This window comes from Sinohyriopsis cumingii, chromosome 4 (genome assembly GCF_028554795.1).
Source record: "Sinohyriopsis cumingii isolate HCF-2022 chromosome 4, ASM2855479v2, whole genome shotgun sequence".
NCBI classification, from domain to species: domain Eukaryota; kingdom Metazoa; phylum Mollusca; class Bivalvia; order Unionida; family Unionidae; genus Sinohyriopsis; species Sinohyriopsis cumingii.
In genome coordinates this window covers 110,379,890-110,405,465 of record NC_142964.1, presented here as the reverse complement: position 1 = coordinate 110,405,465, position 25,576 = coordinate 110,379,890, and the positions used below count along the sequence as shown (strand labels likewise).

General features: G+C 33.9%; 1 protein-coding gene across 3 annotated transcripts in view; it reads left to right on the top strand.

Annotated features, from left to right (window-relative positions):
* LOC149801872 (uncharacterized) overlaps positions 1-25,576 on the top strand; it is a 73,102-nt gene that overhangs the window by 23,925 nt on the left and 23,601 nt on the right. For all 3 annotated transcript variants that reach the window (XM_089956259.1, XM_089956260.1, XM_089956261.1), the window contains 5 exons: positions 5,609-5,736; positions 6,586-6,675; positions 11,250-11,339; positions 12,055-12,144; positions 16,484-16,564. In XM_089956259.1, coding sequence (XP_089812385.1) covers positions 5,609-5,736; positions 6,586-6,675; positions 11,250-11,339; positions 12,055-12,144; positions 16,484-16,564 — 479 coding nt within the window. The remainder of the gene's footprint in view (positions 1-5,608; positions 5,737-6,585; positions 6,676-11,249; positions 11,340-12,054; positions 12,145-16,483; positions 16,565-25,576) is intronic.

Sequence of the window (25,576 nt, the reverse complement as noted above, 5' to 3'; positions counted from 1 at the left end):
ATGTTTGTTCAAATTTTTAATTTGTTCACATGGGCCACTTGTGTGGCCTAAATAGTTAGAGCATCTGCCTTGTATCGGGGAGGTTGCAGGTTCAATCCCTGGCCTAGTCATACCAAAGACATATAAAAATGGTACATGCAGCTTCCATCACTTGACACTCAGCATTAAGAGGTTAGAGTTAAGACTGGTCATCCTGTTGTCAGGATAATGTGACTGGGTGGGACATGATGCCACATGCCTCCGGCATGATGCCCCAGTGCTAGACATTGTTATAAATTGCCACACTGCAGATATAGTAGTGATATGACTCAAACTTAAAGCTGCACTAAAAATCCCAAAGCACACACAATCTCCCTACCAATAGCCTTGGCAGGATGATGGCTGTCTCTGGCTGACCAAATTCTAGGCCAGTTTAAGTATATGTACAAGTAGCATGTACTGGCAACAATGAATATCGTAGTAAATTGTTTGCTGAAACACATTTGTTGACAATGGGATATAGATAAAACCTACCATATTTTATATCTGTTATTCATGCTTTCTAATGGGATGTGACTGGTACATGAATTTTATAATGTGATGTTTGAATTCATGAATTTTTCATATACAAGTACAGTTCATAACACATTATGGATTATACTACAAAAATGTATGTTGTCAATATACAAGTGGATTTCATGCTAGCTTTGTCTTCATTTAATCAAAAGCACCTGCTTTTATTAACCCCCACCAAGGCCATTTTTGCTACATGCATCATTTTCTTCAGCTAACTGACTTGATTCGTTATAAAATGGTTTGGTACATAGCATGGTCAGGTTCTGTGGACCCCAACCATCGTGTCATAGTGGGATCACACTGTATAGTCTAAAATCCTCATATGGACAACGGGCCCCGAGTGGCCGAGTGGTCTAAAGCGCTCTCCGTTACGGATCACTGCCATCTCACCTCTGTCTGCGTGGGTTCGAGTCCAGGATTCGGCCAATGTGGGTATGTGAGAAAGCTTGCCAGTAGCTTCTCGTGGGTCGGTGGTTCTTCTCGGGGTTTTCCCGGGTTCTTCCTCCACCATTAATACTGGCCGCCATGCATAGCCAATCGTGTGCTGAAAAATGGCATTAAACCCCACAACAACAACAACATATGGACAACAGTAAAACCGCCATATAGAGTCCCAAGTCCTGATCTATACAACAGTAAAACCACCATATAGTCCCAAGTATTGATCTATACAACAATAAAACCACCATATAGTATCAAACCCTCATTTAAACAACAGTAAAACCACCATGAACATACGAAATCAACATTTATAAAACAGTAAAACCACCATGTACATCCCAAATCAACATTTATAAAACAGTAAAACCACCATGTACATCCCAAAATCAACATTTATAAAACAGTAAAACCACCATGTACATCCCAAATCAACATTTATAAAACAGTAAAACCACCATGTACATCCCAAACCAACATTTATAAAACAGTAAAACCACGATGTACATCCCAAATCAACATTTGTAAAAACAGTAAAATCATCATCTATTATATCCTTCATTTAGAAAACAGAAAAACCAAAGTATAGGGTCACAAATATTTATTTATACAACAGAAAAACCACCATGTAAAGTCAAAAATCTTCATTTGTATGACTTTTTGCCCTAACTCTGCGTCACTTTGCAAAATTGTCTGTTGCACCATTTCTAACAAATAGTTCATTTGTTAATTGAATTCCTATCACCATTTGTAATGAATAGTTCATGAATACCCATTTTTGTTTCAAAGCTGCAATTGTTAAGCCTTAGCGTTGAAGAAACAGACACTTAACCTAAACAATTTCAAGAACAACTGACCTTTTCTTACCTCTCATTAAAAAAACAAATCTAAGACATGTTCTTCTATCTCAACTTGTATCTCATTTGAATTCAAATAGTCATTTTAGCAATGTGCAGTCTGCTTATCAATCTTGCCATAATACTGAAACTGCCCTTGAGAAAATAGTTAATAACCTCTTTGCTTTGGATAGTGGAAAGATTAGGCTCCTCACCCTCCTTGACTCGTCTGTGGCATTTGGTGCAATAGACTATGCTATATTCCTGCACGATTTCCAGTATGTATTTGGTATTCATGATGCGGCCTTACTGTAGTTCAAGTCCTACTTGGTCAACAGGACACAAACTGTGTCCATGAATGGAAAATATTCCAGTCCAATTGATCTATATTTTGGTGTTCCACAAGCTCTGTTCTCTGCCCTGCTCTCTTCATTCTGTACACTCAGCTGCTCTCAAGTGTTATAGACTGACACCCAGTGTCTTGACAGCAGTTGTATTGCTGATGAATAGTGACAAAACTGAAGCCGTTCTGATCACCACACAAAGGCATTTTCATTTATATCCTTTACCTCAAACAGTAAGCATGAGATATGCTAACATTAGATTTACACAGTCAGTATGAAACCTAGATGTCACTCTCTGCAGTATGCTGTCATTACACCAAAATGTAATGAACACATGCTGCTTAATTATCTGGAGCAGAGATGCAGAACTCCATTCACAATTTTCTTTTGGTTGATGCCATTAAACCCTAGTCCCTTCAAGACTGGACTGATGCAATTCACTTCTTTCTGGCTTGTCTCAGTATCTACTAAAGAAAATTAAAAACCAGGCAGGTTGCCTCAGCTGAGATCATCCTCTGAGTACAAAGAACTGAGCACATGTCGCCCTGTTATGTAACCTCCACCAGCTACCCATTTAATCCAGAATCAAACAAAATCTGTTCACTATGCTACATTTCTTTGAGCGGCTCCAGTCCAATATACAGTGTGACCCTGCCGTAACGCAACATGCAATAACGTGAATTCGGATATAACACAGTTGTGGCATGGCTCCCAAAATTTTTTATATTCATTCACACATGAAAAAATATTTTTTTTTCTTCAAAGTATGTGAAACAGTATATAATAAATTTATTATCATTTTGGGGAAGAGATCACTTATGAATTCGAATATAATACAATCATGGCATGGTTCCTGAAATTTGAAATAGATGTACATGTACTTTTCTTGTACCAGGAGAATTTTTTTTTTCAAAGTACGAGAAATAGTGTGTAAAACATTTATTATCATTCTGGGGAAGAGTTCTTGTATGAATTTGAATATAATGCGATAGTGGCATTGCTTCTGAAATTCAACAATTTCACTAGGTTCTTGAAGTGTTATGCCAAAATAAACATTATCAAAAATGCTACTTATTACTGATCCATGAGTAAAGCCAGTAAGTTGTCTCTGTGATTGTCTTCAATTAATTATGTTTACAATCATTGTTCAAACAATAGCTAACATGTGTTTCTTCTTTAACTGCATACACAACCAAGCAGCAGACAATGTGGTGGTTGATAAAAGATTTTCACAATTTAATAAACATTAAAAAATGAAAGCTGCCAACATGTTTGCTGGGCTTGGTGGTGTTATTAGATGCAGTTAGTTGACCAGTAAATAATGTCCGCTTTATGAAGGGTATGAAAATGTACATGTGTTCAGCTTTTAAAATTTTTATAAAAGTGACTCGTGACCATTGCAGGCCCACTGTACTTAGTTCTTGGGTTTTACATGTGTATGGTGTTTGCTTATGAACTAGTTATTAATTTCCTATTTTTTTATAAAAATATTTGACCGTTATGGAAAAGCAATTTCAAAAATGCAAGTCATTCTCTGCACATTGCAGAATATTTAGTATAGCAGTTTTCACACATTTCTTTCAATATTCCCAAAATCTGAAGTAAAAGTTATATGCACGCTGAAAGCATGTGTTGATAGTTTAATTATTCTTGCTGTAGTCATTCAAACAAATAGGTGTACAAGTGTTTATTATTGGAAATTTACAATGGATAAATGTACACAGAAATGCATATGAGAAAATTTTAGCAGCATGAAATTTGTACAGACACCATTCATAAACACTAGAACAAAATGAACCCTACTCATGCTTCATCATTCTTAACCTAATTTTGCTGTTAATGTTTCCCATCAAATTCAGACACATAATGATCTGTGACAAAATTATTGAATAGTTTAAATATGTATGCAATTTTTGCAATGGAATTACATGTATTATGGATTAATTGCAAGCCCCGACGGTATGATATCAGACGGCAAGTAAATGGTGTTAATACTCTGTTCATGCTATTCATTAGACGTTGAAGTCAGACACAATGATCTGGGAGAAAATTACTGAATATTGTAATTCTGTGTGCAATTTTTCAATGGCATTACATGTATTATGGATGAACTGCATGCCATGACAGCACAATAGTAAACAGTGCTGATATATATAAACGTATATGTGCCAATGAGTTGTTCTCTGAATAAAGTAAAATGCTGTAAAACATGACCCACTATTAATGCGATCCAGTTTTTTTGACTCCAATTATTGTGTTATAGCGGTGTTCCACTGTACCTATCTCACCTCATCAATATGTACACCCCATTTAGAAAGTTACGTTCCTCTTCCAACACTTGCATTCTCATTATTCCCACTGCTAAAACAAAGTCATACAGGCAGTGTGTTTTGTGAACAAATTGCCCATATATCTTAGGCACAAGGACACTTATCACGTTCAAGAGTGCTCTTAAAACTCACCTATTTTGACTACAAGAACAGACTTAAAAACTTATAATGTTTACTTCCTTAATTATTATCAGCATGTTTTTCTTTTGCAATTTCATGATGTTTGTATTTGTACTCTTGTCGTTGTATGTGTTTTTGTCTTATCTAATAATGTAATGCGCTTGGAGCTTCTAATGATTAACTGCTGTACTAAGTCCACATTATTATAATAATTATTGTTATTATTATTATTATTATTCAGCAGATGTCTTATAATTTAAAGAACCACTCTAGTTGCCTTAGTGGTTATAATATCTGCCTCTGATGTGGGAGGTCGCAAGTTTAAACCCCAGCCAAGTCACCCAAAAGACATAAAAGTAACACTAGCAACTACTTGGCACTCAGCATTAATTAAGAGGTTAATATTAGGACCAGTCAGTCTGGTGTCAGGATAATGTCCCTGGGTGGGACAAGATGCTAAATGTTTGTATCATGATGTCCCCAGTGCTAAAGATTGCTGTAAACAGCTGCCACATTGCAGACATTGTAGCAATATGACACAAATTTTTAAAGCTATATTAAAAATCCAAATCACATTATTATTAAAAGCTGCAGAGTTAATAGATGATTGACAAAATCCTTTTCTGTACATTTCACTACTTTCCTCTGTTAGCAGTATATTATTAACACATCCAGATATATATATATATATATATATATATATATATATATATATATATATATATATATATATATACACATACATGTATATACTGTATAACGTCTTAACTATTTCTAAATTATACAGTTAATAGTGCTTCAAAAAAGATCATAGTTTGGTTATGTGTAAGAGTTGTCTGGTTTGTGTGCATACAAAAACATCATACATGTATTAGGGTTTATTATATTCAGAAGAAAAGAAAATGAGTCATTATTTCATAACGCAAAAATTTAACATGAAAGCAGAGCATTATCTTTTCATTATATCTCTTGATTCCATTAACAGTACTTTCTTCTCCAAACTTAAATCATATCCATGTCTATCCAAGGATAATACTGATCTCAGATGGCAAGCCATCTTCACCATCACTACGTGCTGGACCAGATATCTACAATGAGAGTAACCAAGAACAGGTATTCTTCATCTACTTGCTATAATAGTTCATTATTGGCTCTCTTCTGTGAGCTATTATTCTACCCCAAATTTCATGACTCATTTTTTGAGCTATTGCACTTCCTACAGTTTTGGTTCACCTCAATGAGCTTTTGTACTACTCCCAGTTTTGGCATAAGTGTCTGCCCAGATAAAAGTACAGTAAAAGCTGCAACAAGCAACCTCTGCTATGAATGTACATCTGTCATTTCCAACCACAATCATAATGCACAGATTGATTTTATTATATAAACTCTCTGTCATGAGCAACCACCTGCTGAACTTGACCAGTGACCTCAATGTCTTGGCAAATTATGCATTTCGACACTGCTGTATATGACCCCATTGCAAAAACAAGGATAAACTCCACCAACCTTTATTTAATCCCAGTAACAATGACCACTCATGGTGGTGCTCTACAGTTTTGTATTTTGTAAAGGGTTAGAATTTTAAAGATAAAGAATTTCCCAGGGTTTCCTCACTGGTTATACTGGCTATTTAATAAAGACCTTGTATATCTTAGGTATTGTTCAAAGAACCTTTAATTCCCTTTATTTTGATGTATGATTGATGGCTGTAATATAAGTTATGGAGTGTACAGCATGACCTTACTCCAGATGTGTACCTTTCCAAAAAACGTTAGCTCCACTTGGTCATTTTAACTTCCTGAATTTCATAGTTAAATTGTATTTAGAAAAAAGAACCAATAACTTCATTTTAGTTAGCAGTGTGCTTCGCTCATGTACAATGTCCAAAAGTACAATATCCAAAGAAATGGTAGCCACATTGTTAAAGTGTTTCATATAATCCTTGGTTTTCATTGTTTTCAGATTGAGCCTGAAATCTTGATGGTAGCTGATAACATAACAGAGAAGGATATCAAAATACACTGTATCCCAGTTGGCCCGGATCCAAATGTGGTAAGAGAAAATTGTTTAGTTCAAGTGGATGTGATGCCAAGTCAACTTTTGGTATGACCCTTCATCAGTCCAGCATTTGTCCATTTGTCATTCATTCCTTATCCACTCTGGAGAACATATATCTGATCTGATTTTTATCAACTTATTATGGGATTTGAATGTCAAGATTTGTGATAAGTCAGTTATGAGCATGATCCACACATATTAGTGAGGTGATTCTGATTGACATAGCTTCTTACCTCCCTGTTCATATTTTTGAATCAGTTTGATTGGAATTATAAAATAGGCTTATGTCATCAAATTTGGGCTTATATTATCAAACTTTTATTGTGGGTTTACATGATCAGAACTGTAATAATTTGCTTATATGATCAATATTATAATGTGGGCTTATATTATCAAAATTGTAATATGGACTTATATTATCAAAATCCATAGAACCTGACCGTGTTATAGATCGATCCATGTTATAACCAACCAAGTCAAATTAGCTGCAGAAAATGATGTTTTTACCTAAAATATTGTGGGCAGGGGTGGTGGTATAATAAAACTGGGTACAAAAATACCTGCTTTTCATTAAATGGAGACAAAATATTTTTAAAAAACAATTGTATATTGACAACTAACATTTGTGTAGTGCAATCCACAATCCACTAAGTCCTGTATTTGTGTAAAATAAATCCATGAATTCGAGTATAGATTACATGTTATAAACTTCATGTATGGCTCACATCCAGTTAGAAAACACAAATAACACATATTTATTTTTAAAAATGGTGGTCCTCTTTTTGATCTGTATCAGATCATCACCTAACAATTCACTATAATTGTTGCACGTAGCACAAGGCTATGACTGTTTACAATGCTACATGTACATGTACTTAAATTGGCCTAGATTTTGGTAAGCTGGAGACAGTATCATGCCAAGGTTACCTATGGGATCAGGCTATTGATATGGAAAACTTGAACAAATTAAGAAGTTTAACAAACATCTTTGCAATATACCCTATCTTCAATTAACCTGATAGCCATATATCCATGGTTTCAAAAGATTGGAAATTTGCATTTTATGCTGATGTTGTTAATGACTGTAAGCATTTTATTTTTCCTGCATAAAATGAACCTTTCATGGCACAATAAACATGTTCCAGTCACTTTGGAAAATGCAACAATCTATCAGATTCCATTGTATTTATTTAAGGTTGGTGCTAACTTTCTGTGATGAAAGGTTCTTTGCTGTTATTGTAGATGGCTTGTCTTGATGAAGGCTACATGTGTTTTTGAAGTTACAATTAAAGGACAGCTTTGGAGAATGAAACAGGTGTTTGTTTCTTATTGTGGCAGCAAGATCAAATAATTGTAGAACATTGCTTGAGACTGATTTTTTCCATTTGTTTAGTATTTATACAGAACATTTGGTGCTTCAAAAGTGATCAGTTTTCATTGAAGTTTCAGCAGAACTATTTTTTTCATTTGGTTGATTGTAGCAGTTACTTTTCCTTTCAAAAGTTGGTCAATTGTAGCATAGTTAGACCAACAAGTAAATCTCCAGGTCCTTTTGTGGGTTTTTTTGTGTGACATTTCTGGTGTCAGACTGATGCTGCCTTCCACACACGCGTCAGAATTTTAAAAAAAAAGGCCAACAGTTGATGAATGCACAGGAGTTCTGTTCTGCTTTGACAGGGATTACTACAGATAATATGAGTGTTCTGAAGTATTTAATTCTTTGAGTGAAAAGAAGATGAATTTTACTTAACATTCACATACAGGGGTCAGTCAAAATAAATTACTAGCCAGCGGATGATAATCCGACACAATTTCTTCCAAAAGCTCCATCATGAGATAATGGTTCATCGTGACTGATCACCGCTTCCAGAAATGTTGAAAAATAAAAAAAATTAAATGACAGTATTGAGGCCAGATGTCAGAATAAGTGGATTATGATATAACAATACACTGTTAAAATGGTTTGTCAATTTGTTTATCTAACAATAGATCAATTACAGTGCATATTATATCAAGTTTGTGACTTCCTTTTATGATGCCTATGAATTTTTTCACTCCAAACCCAAGGTTGTATTTACAAGTTTAAACAGTAAATAATATCGAGAAATAAAATCGCCAGACCAAATATTTTGTCACCAGTAAGGAATATAAATCCCAATTTGCGAGATTGGCGAAGCCTAGCATGATCCCTAAATAAACTTTTTGCATCTTATTTTTTTGTACTTTTAGAAGAAAGAACATTTTTTTCTGAGTACAAGAAAAATAGATGTATATGAAATAGCAGGAGCCATGCCACGATCATCTTATGTTATATTTCATACACAATCTCTTCCCAAAAAATGATAAAACTTTGTACACGTTACTTTTCATACTTTCTTTTCCAAAATTATGAAATTGAGGGAGCCATGCCACGATCATCTTATGTTATAAATCATACTCAATCTATTCCCAAAAAATTATACAACCTTTTACACGTTGCTTTTCTTACTTTTAAGAAAGAACAAAAATTCTCATGTATGAGAAAAGTACATGTATATGAAATTTCAGGAGCCACACCACAACCATGTTACATCTGAATTTGTGTTATAACGGAACATGCTATAGTGGAGTCATACATGCATCTATCAAAGGCAGACTGCACACAAATTATTTATCTTCTCGTCTCACCCAGATTTGCAAGTGGTCATCATAAACAATTCCCATTTTTTATTTTTCACCTTGTTTCTGTTAATTCTTTGATCGTAAAGCATAAAATTTGCAGATTAAATTTAATCAGTATACTTAAAAATTCAACTGGTTAGTTATTTTTTTGCCCCTTGTCCAATTATGTAAATGATGTAACATAGTAATATCAAAGTATGGTAGTGTGACTCTAATTACATGAATGATGTAACATACAGTGTTATCAAAGTATGGTGATATTAGTGTAATTACATGAATGATGTAACATACAGTGTTATCAAAGTATGGTAGTATGACTCTAATTACATGAATAATTTAACATACAGTTTTATCAAAGTATGGTAGTGTGACTCTAATTACATGAATGATGTAACATAGTAATATCAAAGTATGGTAGTGTGACTCTAATTACATGAATGATGTAACATAGTAATATCAAAGTATGGTAGTGTGACTCTAATTACATGAATGATGTAACATAGTAATATCAAAGTATGGTAGTGTGACTCTAATTACATGAATGATGTAACATACAGTGTTATCAAAGTATGGTAGTGTCACTCTAATTACATGAATGATGTAACATACAGTGTTATCAAAGTATGGTAGTATGACTCTAATTATATGACTGATGTAACATACAGTGTTATCAAATTATGGTGATATTAGTGTAATTACATGAATGATGTAACAAATGTTCCCTATGAAATAGTAACGAGCAATTCTCATATAGGAATTAATAATGATATGTGTACTAGTTTATATAAATACTCTGGCCTTGTATTTGTTAGAGATATTTTGAAAGAAAATAAATTCATTCAATCTTCAGAACATTTTTATTTTAGGATTATGTAATGCAATACCACCTCATGGAAAAATCAGTTATGAAAGAAAATACATGCAGACTCAGAGATGTAAATAAGAATTTTTAAGAAATTGGGTATTTTGTTTCCCTGGTCATGGTATACTGCAGAACAAACTTACAATACCAGACTGAGTTTTAATCATCCAGACATTCATAATGCCTTTTAGAATGCATAAAATGTCATTGTGACTGTGGTTAATTCAGAGTTATTTTCTTATATGGCTCTGTTTGAGTGAGCATTCTCGCAGTTATCAAGCACAGTAATTTGAAATATCTATGAAACATTCAGGTCTTGTCAACACATGCATCATAATAAAACATGGACTTGCTATGGCACGATCAGTACACTGGCAGATTACAAAACACTTTTATAAAAATTATTAAAAGAAAGAACTTGAGTCATCTGAATCAAAATCAATACACTGTAGGGGTAATATTTCTTCAAATGTGTAGAATGAATTTATTTCACATCATTTAAAAGTGGGATAGAATTTTACCTGACAACAAAATTCTGCATAAAATGTCCCAGGTGAATACAAGCTCATAATTGTTTTGTTAATGTTAAGAGTATTTCTGATCACACATTTTGTTACTGTACTCAAGTGAACCATATTTGGAAATAAAATGAAAACATTTCTACAAACTAAAGTAGATCCAGTCTAACTCAGAAAGCTGTGCACATTGGTTCTGAAGCAGGTTTTAACCAACATACGATCAATTATTGTATTGCAGTCAAATTATATATTTTAAAATTTTGTACAAAGATACTTTTTGACATTCTGATACAACTGGATTAAATATAGAAATTTGAAGAAAAAAAAACAAACTATAGAATTGAGTCTTTTCTCAACTTTTTTTCCTTTTTGGAAATGGTTTTTGTATATTTTAAATTTAGCAAGAAAGAAAAATATTAAAAAATGTAAAATAAAAAAGTTGATAACAGATTTTCAGTGGAGAAAAGGTCTAACCATTCACAAATCAATTTTCTTACAGGCCATTTACAACAAACCTTTATTTGTAGAAATTCCTGGAGAAGATAGCTACAAGATCCAAAGGCGAGATGTTCACACACAAAGATGGTAGATATCTAGCAAGGAGAACCAGAAATATTGTAAGAAATCTGACATTTCCCCCAATTTTACAATATTTTTTATATGACTAGTGAAACAAGGGACTAAATATATACTGCCATATAGAATTATGAAGACTATGTTAGAATGTTTCTCAAGAAATATACTAAATGTTTCATTGCTGGCAAAACCGCAGATCATAATTTTCTTTTTCGTTTACCTCTGGACAGTGTCTTTGTCATATTGCATTCATTCTTCTTACATATGGAATTCCAGTACATTCCTTACTGATGGAAGCTATTAATGTACTGGTACAACGAAAAATTACCTTGATACGTATCACTTAAAAAAATACAGTAAATCGGTATACCAGTAATACCACCCTCCTCAATATAGATAATGAATCTGCTAGATGCAGCTAACTATGGTGCTTCATATCGATGCGAGGTGCAAGAAAACAAAGCAGTGCAAAAAGATACACCAGCTGGGTGGTGATGATGGTGGTGAACTATTGGAGCAAAATATGCAAACAAAGTACACACATCTCAAAATAACTAATGGTACGTGATTGCCATGCAAAACAAAGAGCTACATGTATCTGTACATAGCTAAAGCTCAATGACATCATATGGTGACTTAAACAGTTATGCTTACCGGTAACTAGAAGCTTGAACTGATATAAAATATACAAACACATACTATGTTAAGCAGCATGAAAACCATTTGACTTCCAATTAATTAATTTCACATTTTCAGGGATATGCTGGCCATGCTTTACATCACTGGAAGATTATGAATACAATGCAGTCATTATTTGGTGGTGAAGTTTCCTTGGAAGATTTAATAGTAAGGTTCCACCAATTTAGTGAGTACCATATTTATTTCAATAAATACACATCACACATGATGTTGGCCAAGAAGGTATGATAAATTAGATACATTTATATCCTTGTTTTGCATTCAGTGCGTAAATTAATTTTTTCAACCAGTTCAAATTCATGATTTAGTTTCCCTCATATGTGTAAACAAAAGGAGTTTGGCATTGAAATTAGTTTTTGTAAACTTTGGCTTGTAGAGTATCAGGTGATTGCATGTGTGTGATTTGCATTTTTAACGTAGCTTTAATAATTTTTCACTGATATTGCTACAATGACTCCATTGTGGCAGTTTAAAGTGATATCTAACATTGGTGCATCATGCCACAGACATGTAGCATCATGTCCCTCCCAGTCACATTATTGTGACACCAAGCAAACAGGCCTAACACTAATCTCTTAATGCTGATCACCTAGCAAGGCAACTGCAAGGAGCATTATTATGTCTTTCGTATGACTGGCCAGGGTTCAAACCCATGACCTCCCACATCTGAAGTGGATGCTCAAACAGCTTAGGCCATCAGAGGGGTCAGAATCAGGTGATTCTTTTAAAAACTGGTATATATAAGAAAGGATAACACAGTTTTAGTAAATTTGTATTTCACAGTTTAGCTTTTAAGAGCTTTTTTTTAATTCTGTCCTCAGTATTTAATCAGGAATGAGTATTTTGAAGAGACCACATCAGTTGAGATAAATTCAGTATTAATTTAAATTCCATTGTTTGATTCCTTTGGTTAAATTCAAATATAAAGTACATATTTACAAAAATATTTTTCTTTAATGAATACTATATGATACCTGGAAGAGATCAGTGCTATGTGTCCAGGTTGCTTTTTTTGTTGTTGTTGTTGTTTTTCTAAGTTTACTCTGCCAGACATTCAACAGTAATGGATACAAATTTTGACTAACTTTCTTGGGAATTGTTCTTGGACTACAACTTGATATATATGATTAGTCAAAAATATCTAGCTTGAATTAACTTGAAATGGTGCTGATTTTTCCAGAAGGAAACATGTAAGAGTTTAACATTGTTTTTCTGAGTTTATCATGGTATAAACTGTCAGTTGCCAATTCACACAGCAAATAACACCTGAAGGATGTTATGTAAGCTGTGTGAGTCGGCAACTGACCGTTTATACCATGATAAACTCAGAAGAAACATTAAACTCTTATAATTGAAAATTCAATTATTCGTTATGTTATTTTGTTTGCATCATTAAAAAATAGAAATCTTAATGGAGCGTAGTAATACATGTTTGGATTTTTTCTGTTACGTAGCTATATATAGCACTTGAGATTGTCCTGCTTGATTGTAATAAGGTCATCATAATACCAGTCCTTCAACCAATGGAAGCCAAATTATTCAATTATTTTTTTTTAAAAATGTAAGAATGTTGTTTTCCTTTAATGCTTACTTCGTGTCTGCCTTCACTGGCAGTGTTTATCTTATGCTGTACACATGACTCTATTTATAGAAATGGAAAAGTAGTTCTCCTTACAGTTCATACAGAAATGAACGCAATTCATTTTGATCATGTGGTAACATTCTGACCAATGGAAATGTTACTTTCCTGTACCAGCTCTTGGCATTGCAATTATAGGGTTATGTCTGTTAATTTTTGTATTTGTTGGTATTGTGCTGAGGCCTTCACCTCTTTCCTTGATAAATTGATAGATTTCTATTGGCCAATGAAATTCTTCACCTGGATAGTGTTGCTCATTATTTACAAATTTCTTGTGATACATATCTAAGTAACTAGGCCCTGTTTGCAGAAATCATTATCTCTGCTTAAAGATTCTTTATCAAGAGCAAGTATGAATGAATTACTGATTTTTATGAGTTTGTAATGTTAATTTAATTAACATTCTTTTATCAGTTGCTTGTTTTTGTAAGTTTTGTTTCCTGTTTGTCATGTCTGCAAAACATAACCAAGACACAGATTCCATGCTGTACTAAAACTTGGCTGAATTTGCTTCCCTTTCCACCACAGAATAAGTGAAGTTGGTGAAATTAGGGAGTAGTGAGAGTAGAAAGTTCAGAATTTATAATGTTCACAGTAGTCACTTGTTAATTTTGTTTGTGCATAGTTTTATGTCAGATGATATTAAAATACTAATTAAGTGTTATAAAAAATGTGTAAAAGTATACAACTTTTCTTATTTTGCTTCACCACAGCTATTGTATTAGATACAACACCCTTAGAAATAGGTTAGACAAAAATCAGCATCTATATCCATGGTAGAGATTATTTTTTCATACATTTATTGAATGAAATATTGGTTTAGAGGATCATTTTATTAGTAACAGATCTGTATCAGCTGAAAGCAGCACATTATGGAAAAGTGATACCTCTGTCTCAGGGTCTATGCTATTGGGCAATTTGGGGCAAAATAGGTGCTCTCAGTGCTGTCATTTTGCCTAAACATTTTGTCTCTTCAGAACTACTCAGGTGGCCTACTGGTTAGAGCCTCCCTCTTGGATGCGAGAGGTCATGGGTTTGAAACCAGGCCGAGTCATACCAAAGACTTACAAAAAAATGGTACTAATACTAACAGCTGCCTCGCATGACGCTCAGCATTAAGAGGTTAGTGTTAGGACTGGTCAGCCTAGTGTCAGGATAATGTGACCTGGGTGGGACATCATGGTACTTGTCTGCGGTATGATGCCAGAGTGCTAGACATCAATATAATCTGCCACACTGCATACATCATAGCGATACAACTGAATAAATGTTAAAGCTATGTTAAAAATCCAAATCACACACACTCACACACTTGTCCCTTCATTCTTTAGTTTGTCTGTCCATCATGATATGGTCAGATTTTAGGCACAATGCTTTTATTATTGACATAGATGTGAGTAATAAAAGTGCTCATTAGATTTCATTTCTGTAACATTTATTATCATTACACTTTTGGTGTACATTCATCTTGAGAATTGCTTGTCATTATTTGCAAAAGTAGGTCACAGTGGCTACTTTTCTAGTGAAAGTTTGAGATAGGGTGAGGATACAAGCATGCAGCAGACAGAACATATCATTCCATACAATTCTTAATTAAGAATGATTGCTGTGAAATATCAGTGTATGCTGGTAACTTACAAACTTGCCTATAATGTGATAAGACCTATCAATCCCTAGCTTCTCGTGGGTTGGTGGTTCTTTCTGGGGTTTTCCCGGGTTCTTCCACCATTTATACTGGCTGCCATGTATAGCCTATCTTGTGCTGCAAATGGCATTAAACCCCACAACAACAGCAACCTATCAATCCCCATTTTTGGGTTTGGCATAAAAAAATGAAGAAATGGTTGATTGGATCATGAAAGTAAGATTGTTTTGTAAAACTCCAATCAAAATGAAAAATCATTATTCACATTTTTAAATGTTAAAATGCCTGAAAATCTGTTTATTTTAATGTAAACAAAAGAAAAATGTATGCAAATGATCAGCGTATTGACCTTGACAGTTACACAAGGCAGCTTAGTATTGTGTCTAATGTCTATGACATCCAGAACACTGTGAAATCAAAAGGATAAAATAGCAGTTGTAATTAATGTATTTACTCAGCAAGCTCATCTGACTTTAATTTGACAGCTGTTGAAGACTTAATGATCCTTTGACACAATGACACAAGCTAATTGACAGTAAATGTCTCCAGTTAATAATGATCATGACACAATGACACAAGCTATAACAATCATGACAATGACACAAGCTAATTGACAGAGTAATTGTTTCCAGTTGATAACAATCATAACACAATGACACAAACTAATTGACAGAGTAATTGTTTCCAGTTGATAATATCATGCAGGGTAACAACGTCATAGTAACATAAATGTTTATTGACCCTGTGACTTGCAAGTTATTGAGGGAGAGATATATTTAACTTTTCAAGAGCATATGCTTATATAACAAAGTGTCTGTGCAACCCCCAAGAAAAGATAAAGAAAATGTAATTATGTTGGTATGTATTTTGTTGTTCTATGTTAAAGCTAAGACCTGTCCCAACATAAGAACAGTTTTCATGTGAAAGTAATGCACACAGTACCCTCTCACTTAAAGCCCATGCTAAGATAGTAGATAAATGAGTATTTAAAAGTCCATCAGATTTGTATTGGTAAAAAATTATGAACCCCTCTTAACAAATACATTGAGAAATGTGCTTGCTGCTGTTTTAATATTTTTCCTGTCTCTTTACATTTTTTTATAGCTCATATTGAAATTCTGATAAGTCTGCTATACCAGTTTTTGGTAAGCATCAGCAAATACTTTCCATCAGCAAACATTTATTATTACCATTTATTTCAGATGGGTATGGAAAGAGGGTCTCTTGCTGCGATATCTATGCCAGGTAGTGCTGAAATGGCTCTCCAATCTAAAGCTGACAAGGTGAGTGGGAAGAATTCCCTATTTTATTTTAAGGAAAAATACAATTATATCCTTAATTTTAAAAATAACAGAAGTTATTAAAATGCCTACAGATGGAACGATTTTTGATGAAAATTCCTGTCTTATGACTTCAAAAGTATACATTTTATGAATGATGCCATTTTAATTTTTAGTCTGCCTGTATGAAGTGTAAAAGAACTTATTCTATAACCCAAGTATTGGCATCATCTGCAGTCAGGTTAATAGTGTAAAAATATTTTATTTTTCTGGCGCTGCTGCCATCATTATGCATTAGTTCTTTATGCAACTTGGTTAGGGATACTTGTGGAATCATTGTGAACAACCCCAGGGGAAATTAGGTCACAGTGGCCTACTTTGTTTTGACTAAATTACTATGTGATGAAATGTTAACCCCAGAATAAAAGTTTTGTTTTCCAGGCAAGTCTTCAGCTGTAGCCTTAAGTGTTCATGACACTTGATCCTTGTGTTTCTTGCATCATTGTGAACAATGCATGGGGAAATTAAGTCACAGTGGCCTACTTTTCTTACCCTTCTGACTTTCTTGTGTGCAAATTATCCCTATTGTAAGACAGATACCATTGGAGAAGCAGGGATATAGTCATCCAATTATGTTTATAGGTCAGTTGTCTGGTAATATGATGCAAGATTAGTGTTCCTTGAAGACATAACTTACCGATATCCATATTTTTTATCTGAATTCTGAGTTTACATCATTGAAGTTAATGGTATTGTTAATCCAACATTATCCAATCATGTATCTAAACTTTCAGGGAGCTGTTAACTTTCTTTGTGGGATTTTTGTGTAGCTGTTATCCCATGGCCAGTGTTTTGTGTAACAATAATTATGATTTGTTTGATAATTAAACTTGACACATCTGTTTAACTAAGGTTATCCATCAGAAGAAACAATCACATGTTCAAAATCAAGAGACCCAAGAGAAAGCTTAGTACATGTTCTTTATCACAGGAATCAATGTGTTGGGTGAAGATGAAAAAAACACTACCATATGTTGTTGTGACAACAAAAGACATATATGCAAGATTCTTTTTTCTTTAAGGGTTCTCCTTGAGGGGCTGGTTGTATGGACTGTGATTATTTAATTAGATCCTCAGTAGGCAACACATGTGGTTAGTGTGGCCTTTTATTGATAGCAATCATGCAATGCTTTCCTATGGAATTATATGGAGATAATTTGGGCACCCAGCTAAAGGTACCCAGAGGGACAAGTCAATGATGAAATGCTTTTTGCCAAAAGATAAATAAAATTTCATTGTAATTATATTTGGGGTGGGAGACAAAATGGTAATCTGGCATTCATTTTATGTAGTCCTGGGCTCGTAGGAAATGGATTTTTCTATTCCTCAGATATCTCTCTCTCTCTTGCTCTAGATAATTACATAATATACCAATTAGAACATACTCTCTGGTCTTGAGTTATGTATTATAACCAAAGAATAATTGGCAAGTGGTCAAATTAAACACTTCTCAAAATCATGCTCATGTTTTCATTAGGATGGAATTTGGTTTCATTAGGATGGAGTTGGGTTCATTAGAATGGAGTTGGGTTCATTAGGATTGAGTTGGGTTCATTAGGATGGAGTTGGGTTCATTAGGATGGAGTTCAGTTTCATTAGGATGGAGATGGGTTCATTAGGATGGAGTTCAGTTTCATTAGGAAGGAGTTGGTTTCATTAGGATGGAGATGGGTTCATTAGGATGGAGTTCAGTTTCATTAGGATGGAGATGGGTTCATTAGGATGGAGTTCAGTTTCATTAGGATGGAGATGGGTTCATTAGGATGGAGTTCAGTTTCATTAGGATGGAGTTGGTTTCATTAGGATGGAGATGGGTTCATTAGGATGGAGTTCAGTTTCATTATGATGGAGATGGGTTCATTATGATGGAGATGGGTTCATTAGGATGGAGTTCAGTTTCATTAGGATGGAGTTGGTTTCATTAGGATGGAGTTCAGTTTCATTAGGATGGAGTTGATTTCATTAGGATGGAGATGGGTTCATTAGGATGGAGTTCAGTTTCTTTAGGATGGAGTTGGTTTCATTAGGATGGGGTTGGGTTCATTAGGATGGAGATGGGTTCATTAGGATGGAGTTCAGTTTCATTAGGATGGAGTTGGTTTCATTAGGATGGGGTAGGGTTTCATTAGGATGGGATTGGGTTCATTAGGATGGATTTGGGTTCTCAAAATGAATATTTCCAAAATCATGCATGGTTACCTTTCTGAACTCAAGGGGCCCTGAGTGGCCAAGTGATCTAAAGCGCTCTCCATTATGGATCACTGCCATCTCACCTCTGTCTGCATGGGTTCGAGTCTTGGATTTGGCCAATGTGGGTATGTGGGAAAGCTTGCCAGTAGCTTCTTGTGGGTGGGTGGTTCTTTCCAGGGTTTCCCCAGGTTCTTCCTCCACCATTAGGTGGCGCTCACCAGATAATATGTACTTTTGAGAGAGTGACGTATGTAAGGTGAAGTAGTTCGCATTTAAAACATGCACAGTGGAGAGAACGTTTGCATACCTCTATGCTACATTAATGTAATGTGGATGATATTTCTTTTGGATATTGTACTTTTGGAAATTTTACATGATTTAAGCACACTGCTAACTAAAATGACTGCTCCCTTGTGTTAAAAAATCAGTCTGAATTAGTCTAAAGTACACTATACATAGCAGCTATTAAAATAGGGAAAATGAATTTTGCCAGACTAGACAATACCAGCTTCTGAAAGTGCAATGAATGAATTACCAAATATATAAAATGTAAAAAAAGTTATCGGCTCTTTTTTATACAACTGACCTCTGAAGTTCAGGAAGTGAAAATGACCAAGTAGAGCTAGCACTTTTTTGAAAGGTGCACATTTGAAGTAAGGCCAAACTGTATACTCTATAACCCATAGTACACCCATCAATCATACACCAAAATAAAGGGAATTAAAGGTTCTTTGCATTATACCTAAGATATACAAGGTCTTTTTTAAATAGCCAGTATAACCAGTGAAGAAAGCCGGGGACATTCTTTTTCTTTAAATTCCTAACCCTATGCAAAATGCGAAACTGTATAGCGCCACCTTAAAGAAAATAAAAAAATGTTTGCAATTATTTTTTTTTATTTTCATATAATTATGTATGATGTTCTGAATAAAATGGTGCATTCATATTGCATTTAAGCGTGAAAATAAGCTAATTATGATCATTTTTCTCTTGCTTACATAATTTGCCATGAGGTATGTTTGTGTGAGTAGTGACCTTAATTATGGGGAAATTAGAAGACTTAGAATATAGGAATAGAGTCAACTTAAATTTAAAACTGTTGCAATAAGTGACAGAAATATATGGTGAAAATGTTTCTTTTCATTTATTTGCAATGAAATAAAAAAATAAATGATGAGAAAGTGAATTCGCTTCTTCCATATTAAACAATAGGCAAATATTTTACACTTTGACCTTTGACCTTTATGAAGCTGATGAGTACCTCCCTTTTCTAATTGTAAAATTCATTGTTGATATCTCAGAAATAATTCTGGCTAGTTTCATGTTCCTATCATTCAGCATAACATTGGTTGCTATGTTTACAAAATGTAATGTGCATTCTTAAAATAGCTCACTTTTATCATGGGGGGGGGGTAGGCTGGACTTGTTAGAGACTTTGACACTCATAAATACTGTTCTGTGGGGAAAAAGGCAGGAGAATTATTCATAAGGATTGTTTTGATGCTTGCGACTTAAATGTTTCAGCCATATAAACGTAATTAAATCATAAAAAAATAATACCTACATCTTCTTTATGGTGGCGCTCACCAGATAATATGTACTTTTGAGAGAGTGACGTATGTAAGGTGAAGTAGTTCGCATTTAAAACATGCACAGTGGAGAGAACGTTTGCATACCTCTATGCTACATTAATGTAATGTGGATGATATTTCTTTTGGATATTTTGTACTTTTGGAAATTTTACATGATTTAAGCACACTGCTAACTAAAATGACTGCTCCCTTGTGTTAAAAAATCAGTCTGAATTAGTCTAAAGTACACTATACATAGCAGCTATTAAAATAGGGAAAATGAATTTTGCCAGACTAGACAATACCAGCTTCTGAAAGTGCAATGAATGAATTACCAAATATATAAAATGTAAAAAAAGTTATCGGCTCTTTTTTATACAACTGACCTCTGAAGTTCAGGAAGTGAAAATGACCAAGTAGAGCTAGCACTTTTTTGAAAGGTGCACATTTGAAGTAAGGCCAAACTGTATACTCTATAACCCATAGTACACCCATCAATCATACACCAAAATAAAGGGAATTAAAGGTTCTTTGCATTATACCTAAGATATACAAGGTCTTTTTTAAATAGCCAGTATAACCAGTGAAGAAAGCCGGGGACATTCTTTTTCTTTAAATTCCTAACCCTATGCAAAATGCGAAACTGTATAGCGCCACCTTAAAGAAAATAAAAAAATGTTTGCAATTATTTTTTTTTATTTTCATATAATTATGTATGATGTTCTGAATAAAATGGTGCATTCATATTGCATTTAAGCGTGAAAATAAGCTAATTATGATCATTTTTCTCTTGCTTACATAATTTGCCATGAGGTATGTTTGTGTGAGTAGTGACCTTAATTATGGGGAAATTAGAAGACTTAGAATATAGGAATAGAGTCAACTTAAATTTAAAACTGTTGCAATAAGTGACAGAAATATATGGTGAAAATGTTTCTTTTCATTTATTTGCAATGAAATAAAAAAATAAATGATGAGAAAGTGAATTCGCTTCTTCCATATTAAACAATAGGCAAATATTTTACACTTTGACCTTTGACCTTTATGAAGCTGATGAGTACCTCCCTTTTCTAATTGTAAAATTCATTGTTGATATCTCAGAAATAATTCTGGCTAGTTTCATGTTCCTATCATTCAGCATAACATTGGTTGCTATGTTTACAAAATGTAATGTGCATTCTTAAAATAGCTCACTTTTATCATGGGGGGTGGGGGGGTAGGCTGGACTTGTTAGAGACTTTGACACTCATAAATACTGTTCTGTGGGGAAAAAGGCAGGAGAATTATTCATAAGGATTGTTTTGATGCTTGCGACTTAAATGTTTCAGCCATATAAACGTAATTAAATCATAAAAAAATAATACCTACATCTTCTTTATGGTGGCGCTCACCAGATAATATGTACTTTTGAGAGAGTGACGTATGTAAGGTGAAGTAGTTCGCATTTAAAACATGCACAGTGGAGAGAACGTTTGCATACCTCTATGCTACATTAATGTAATGTGGATGATATTTCTTTTGGATATTTTGTACTTTTGGAAATTTTACATGATTTAAGCACACTGCTAACTAAAATGACTGCTCCCTTGTGTTAAAAAATCAGTCTGAATTAGTCTAAAGTACACTATACATAGCAGCTATTAAAATAGGGAAAATGAATTTTGCCAGACTAGACAATACCAGCTTCTGAAAGTGCAATGAATGAATTACCAAATATATAAAATGTAAAAAAAGTTATCGGCTCTTTTTTATACAACTGACCTCTGAAGTTCAGGAAGTGAAAATGACCAAGTAGAGCTAGCACTTTTTTGAAAGGTGCACATTTGAAGTAAGGCCAAACTGTATACTCTATAACCCATAGTACACCCATCAATCATACACCAAAATAAAGGGAATTAAAGGTTCTTTGCATTATACCTAAGATATACAAGGTCTTTTTTAAATAGCCAGTATAACCAGTGAAGAAAGCCGGGGACATTCTTTTTCTTTAAATTCCTAACCCTATGCAAAATGCGAAACTGTATAGCGCCACCTTAAAGAAAATAAAAAAATGTTTGCAATTATTTTTTTTTATTTTCTTATAATTATGTATGATGTTCTGAATAAAATGGTACATTCATATTGCATTTAAGCATGAAAATAAGCTAATTATGATCATTTTTCTCTTGCTTACATAATTTGCCATGAGGTATGTTTGTGTGAGTAGTGACCTTAATTATGGGGAAATTAGAAGACTTAGAATATAGGAATAGAGTCAACTTAAATTTAAAACTGTTGCAATAAGTGACAGAAATATATGGTGAAAATGTTTCTTTTCATTTATTTGCAATGAAATAAAAAAATAAATGATGAGAAAGTGAATTCGCTTCTTCCATATTAAACAATAGGCAAATATTTTACACTTTGACCTTTGACCTTTATGAAGCTGATGAGTTACCTCCCTTTTCTAATTGTAAAATTCATTGTTGATATCTCAGAAATAATTCTGGCTAGTTTCATGTTCCTATCATTCAGCATAACATTGGTTGCTATGTTTACAAAATGTAATGTGCATTCTTAAAATAGCTCACTTTTATCATGGGGGGGGGGTAGGCTGGACTTGTTAGAGACTCTGACACTCATAAATACTGTTCTGTGGGGAAAAAGGCAGGAGAATTATTCATAAGGATTGTTTTGATGCTTGCGACTTAAATGTTTCAGCCATATAAACGTAATTAAATCATAAAAAAATAATACCTACATCTTCTTTATGGTGGCACTCACCAGATAATATGTACTTTTGAGAGAGTGACGTATGTAAGGTGAAGTAGTTCGCATTTAAAACATGCACAGTGGAGAGAACGTTTGCATACCTCTATGCTACATTAATGTAATGTGGATGATATTTCTTTTGGATATTGTACTTTTGGAAATTTTACATGATTTAAGCACACTGCTAACTAAAATGACTGCTCCCTTGTGTTAAAAAATCAGTCTGAATTAGTCTAAAGTACACTATACATAGCAGCTATTAAAATAGGGAAAATGAATTTTGCCAGACTAGACAATACCAGCTTCTGAAAGTGCAATGAATGAATTACCAAATATATAAAATGTAAAAAAAAGTTATCGGCTCTTTTTTATACAACTGACCTCTGAAGTTCAGGAAGTGAAAATGACCAAGTAGAGCTAGCACTTTTTTGAAAGGTGCACATTTGAAGTAAGGCCAAACTGTATACTCTATAACCCATAGTACACCCATCAATCATACACCAAAATAAAGGGAATTAAAGGTTCTTTGCATTATACCTAAGATATACAAGGTCTTTTTTAAATAGCCAGTATAACCAGTGAGGAAAGCCGGGGACATTCTTTTTCTTTAAATTCCTAACCCTATGCAAAATGCGAAACTGTATAGCGCCACCTTAATACTGGCTGCCATGTATAGCCTATTGTGTGCTGAAAAATGGTGTCAAACCCCACAACAACAAGAACAACAACAACAAGAACAACAACAACTGAACTCAAGAGTTTCTTAATATTGTGTTGTACATAAGCTTATTAGAGTTGTAAACATGTTGTACATAAGTTTATAAGAGTTGTAAACATGTTGTACATAAGCTTGTAAGAGTTGTAAACAGGTGGACAGCACTCATTAAAACTCATTTCAGTCTATTCTATTCATTTTTATAATTTTGATTATTGCTCAGATAGTCTTGGTGATACGCATTCCCCATCTCAGGCCAAATGCTTGCATGGGGTATTTTTCACAAGTTTTTCTTTTACTCCCTCTTTCTCTCAATACATTGTTTGTGTGTACTTACTTGTTCATGCATTAAGCATTTAGTTATTATTAAAACAATGAATATGGTCACTTTGTGAAAATACTTAATAACTGCAGTTTAACAAACTTTGCACGACTTCTAGTCTGTAAGCAACTTTTATAGCTTCCATTCTTGTAATCCATACAAAACACTTTGTTAATGGCTGAAGATTTGTTTATTTGGTGATAATTATGGTCAGTAAGGTTGTCTGAAACTGACTGCCTGTAAAAATATTAACACTTGCAAATAGTTATAGATGCACCCAATTTACATATGCATGTACCTTTCTGTCAGTTAGTGTGCATAATTTCAAACATTTTTGTTTTTATTAGAATCCTTTATCATGTTTGTCATTGCACTTACATTATAACTCATTATACACAATTTATTGAAGTTTGTGAATTTAGTATTAATTAAACAGCAGCTGCAGCAACAATTGTTTATTGCTAAGTTGGGGTACCATATTACTCAATTATAAGTTGATTCAACCATAAGTTTACCCCCTTCCCCCCTATTTTTAGGGGTACAAATAGCCAATTTATCTTTGACTGTCCTATAAATTCGGGTGTATTGTGCATGTCAGATCCATCCAAAGGGGGACTTGACATCAGTGAGAGTTGCACTTTGGGAAAAAAAAGCCAGGCTGGATAGATAGATGGGAAAAATAATGATAAAACCAGTGTAAAATACAGTTGTATTATTAAGTGGAATGTGTCACAGATTGATAACTTACAATTTGTCCTTAAAATTCCATTAAAATCCATAGCGCTTAACATTTTAAATCTATTTATATGATAAATCCATGTCTTTAATTATAGGTCAATTACTGGTGTAAAATACAGTTGAGAATGATCCAATTCACAATATCCTATACCATGAAAATTCCACATCTTACAAATAAACAGTGAAAGTTAAGTTCACATTTTTGTGATTCAAAGTAATCTGTAAATGTCATTATCTAATGTCATCTGGTACAAACTCCAAGGATTCATCTTCATTGTCTGATAATGTTTTGAAATCCTCCATCATCATCTAGCCATTATAAATCATCAACATATAGTCATCATAAATATCATCTGACTCATTTCCTCAGCTTTATTGCCATGAGTGATGCCTATGTTGGGACTGAGCTTGGGCTCTGTAACACTTTAATCATACAGTCTTAACAGTATTAAAGGTTGCAAGTGAATGTGTCATTTCTGTGGAATAATTAGGTGTTGGTGTTGTGTGGTTTAACGCCATTTTTCAACTATACATTGTGGCCAGTATTAATGGTGGAGGAAGAACCTAGGAAAACCCTGGAAAGAACCACCGACCCATGAGAAGCTACTGGCAAGCTTTCTCACATACCCACATTGGCCGAACCCGAGACTTGAACCCACGCAGACAGA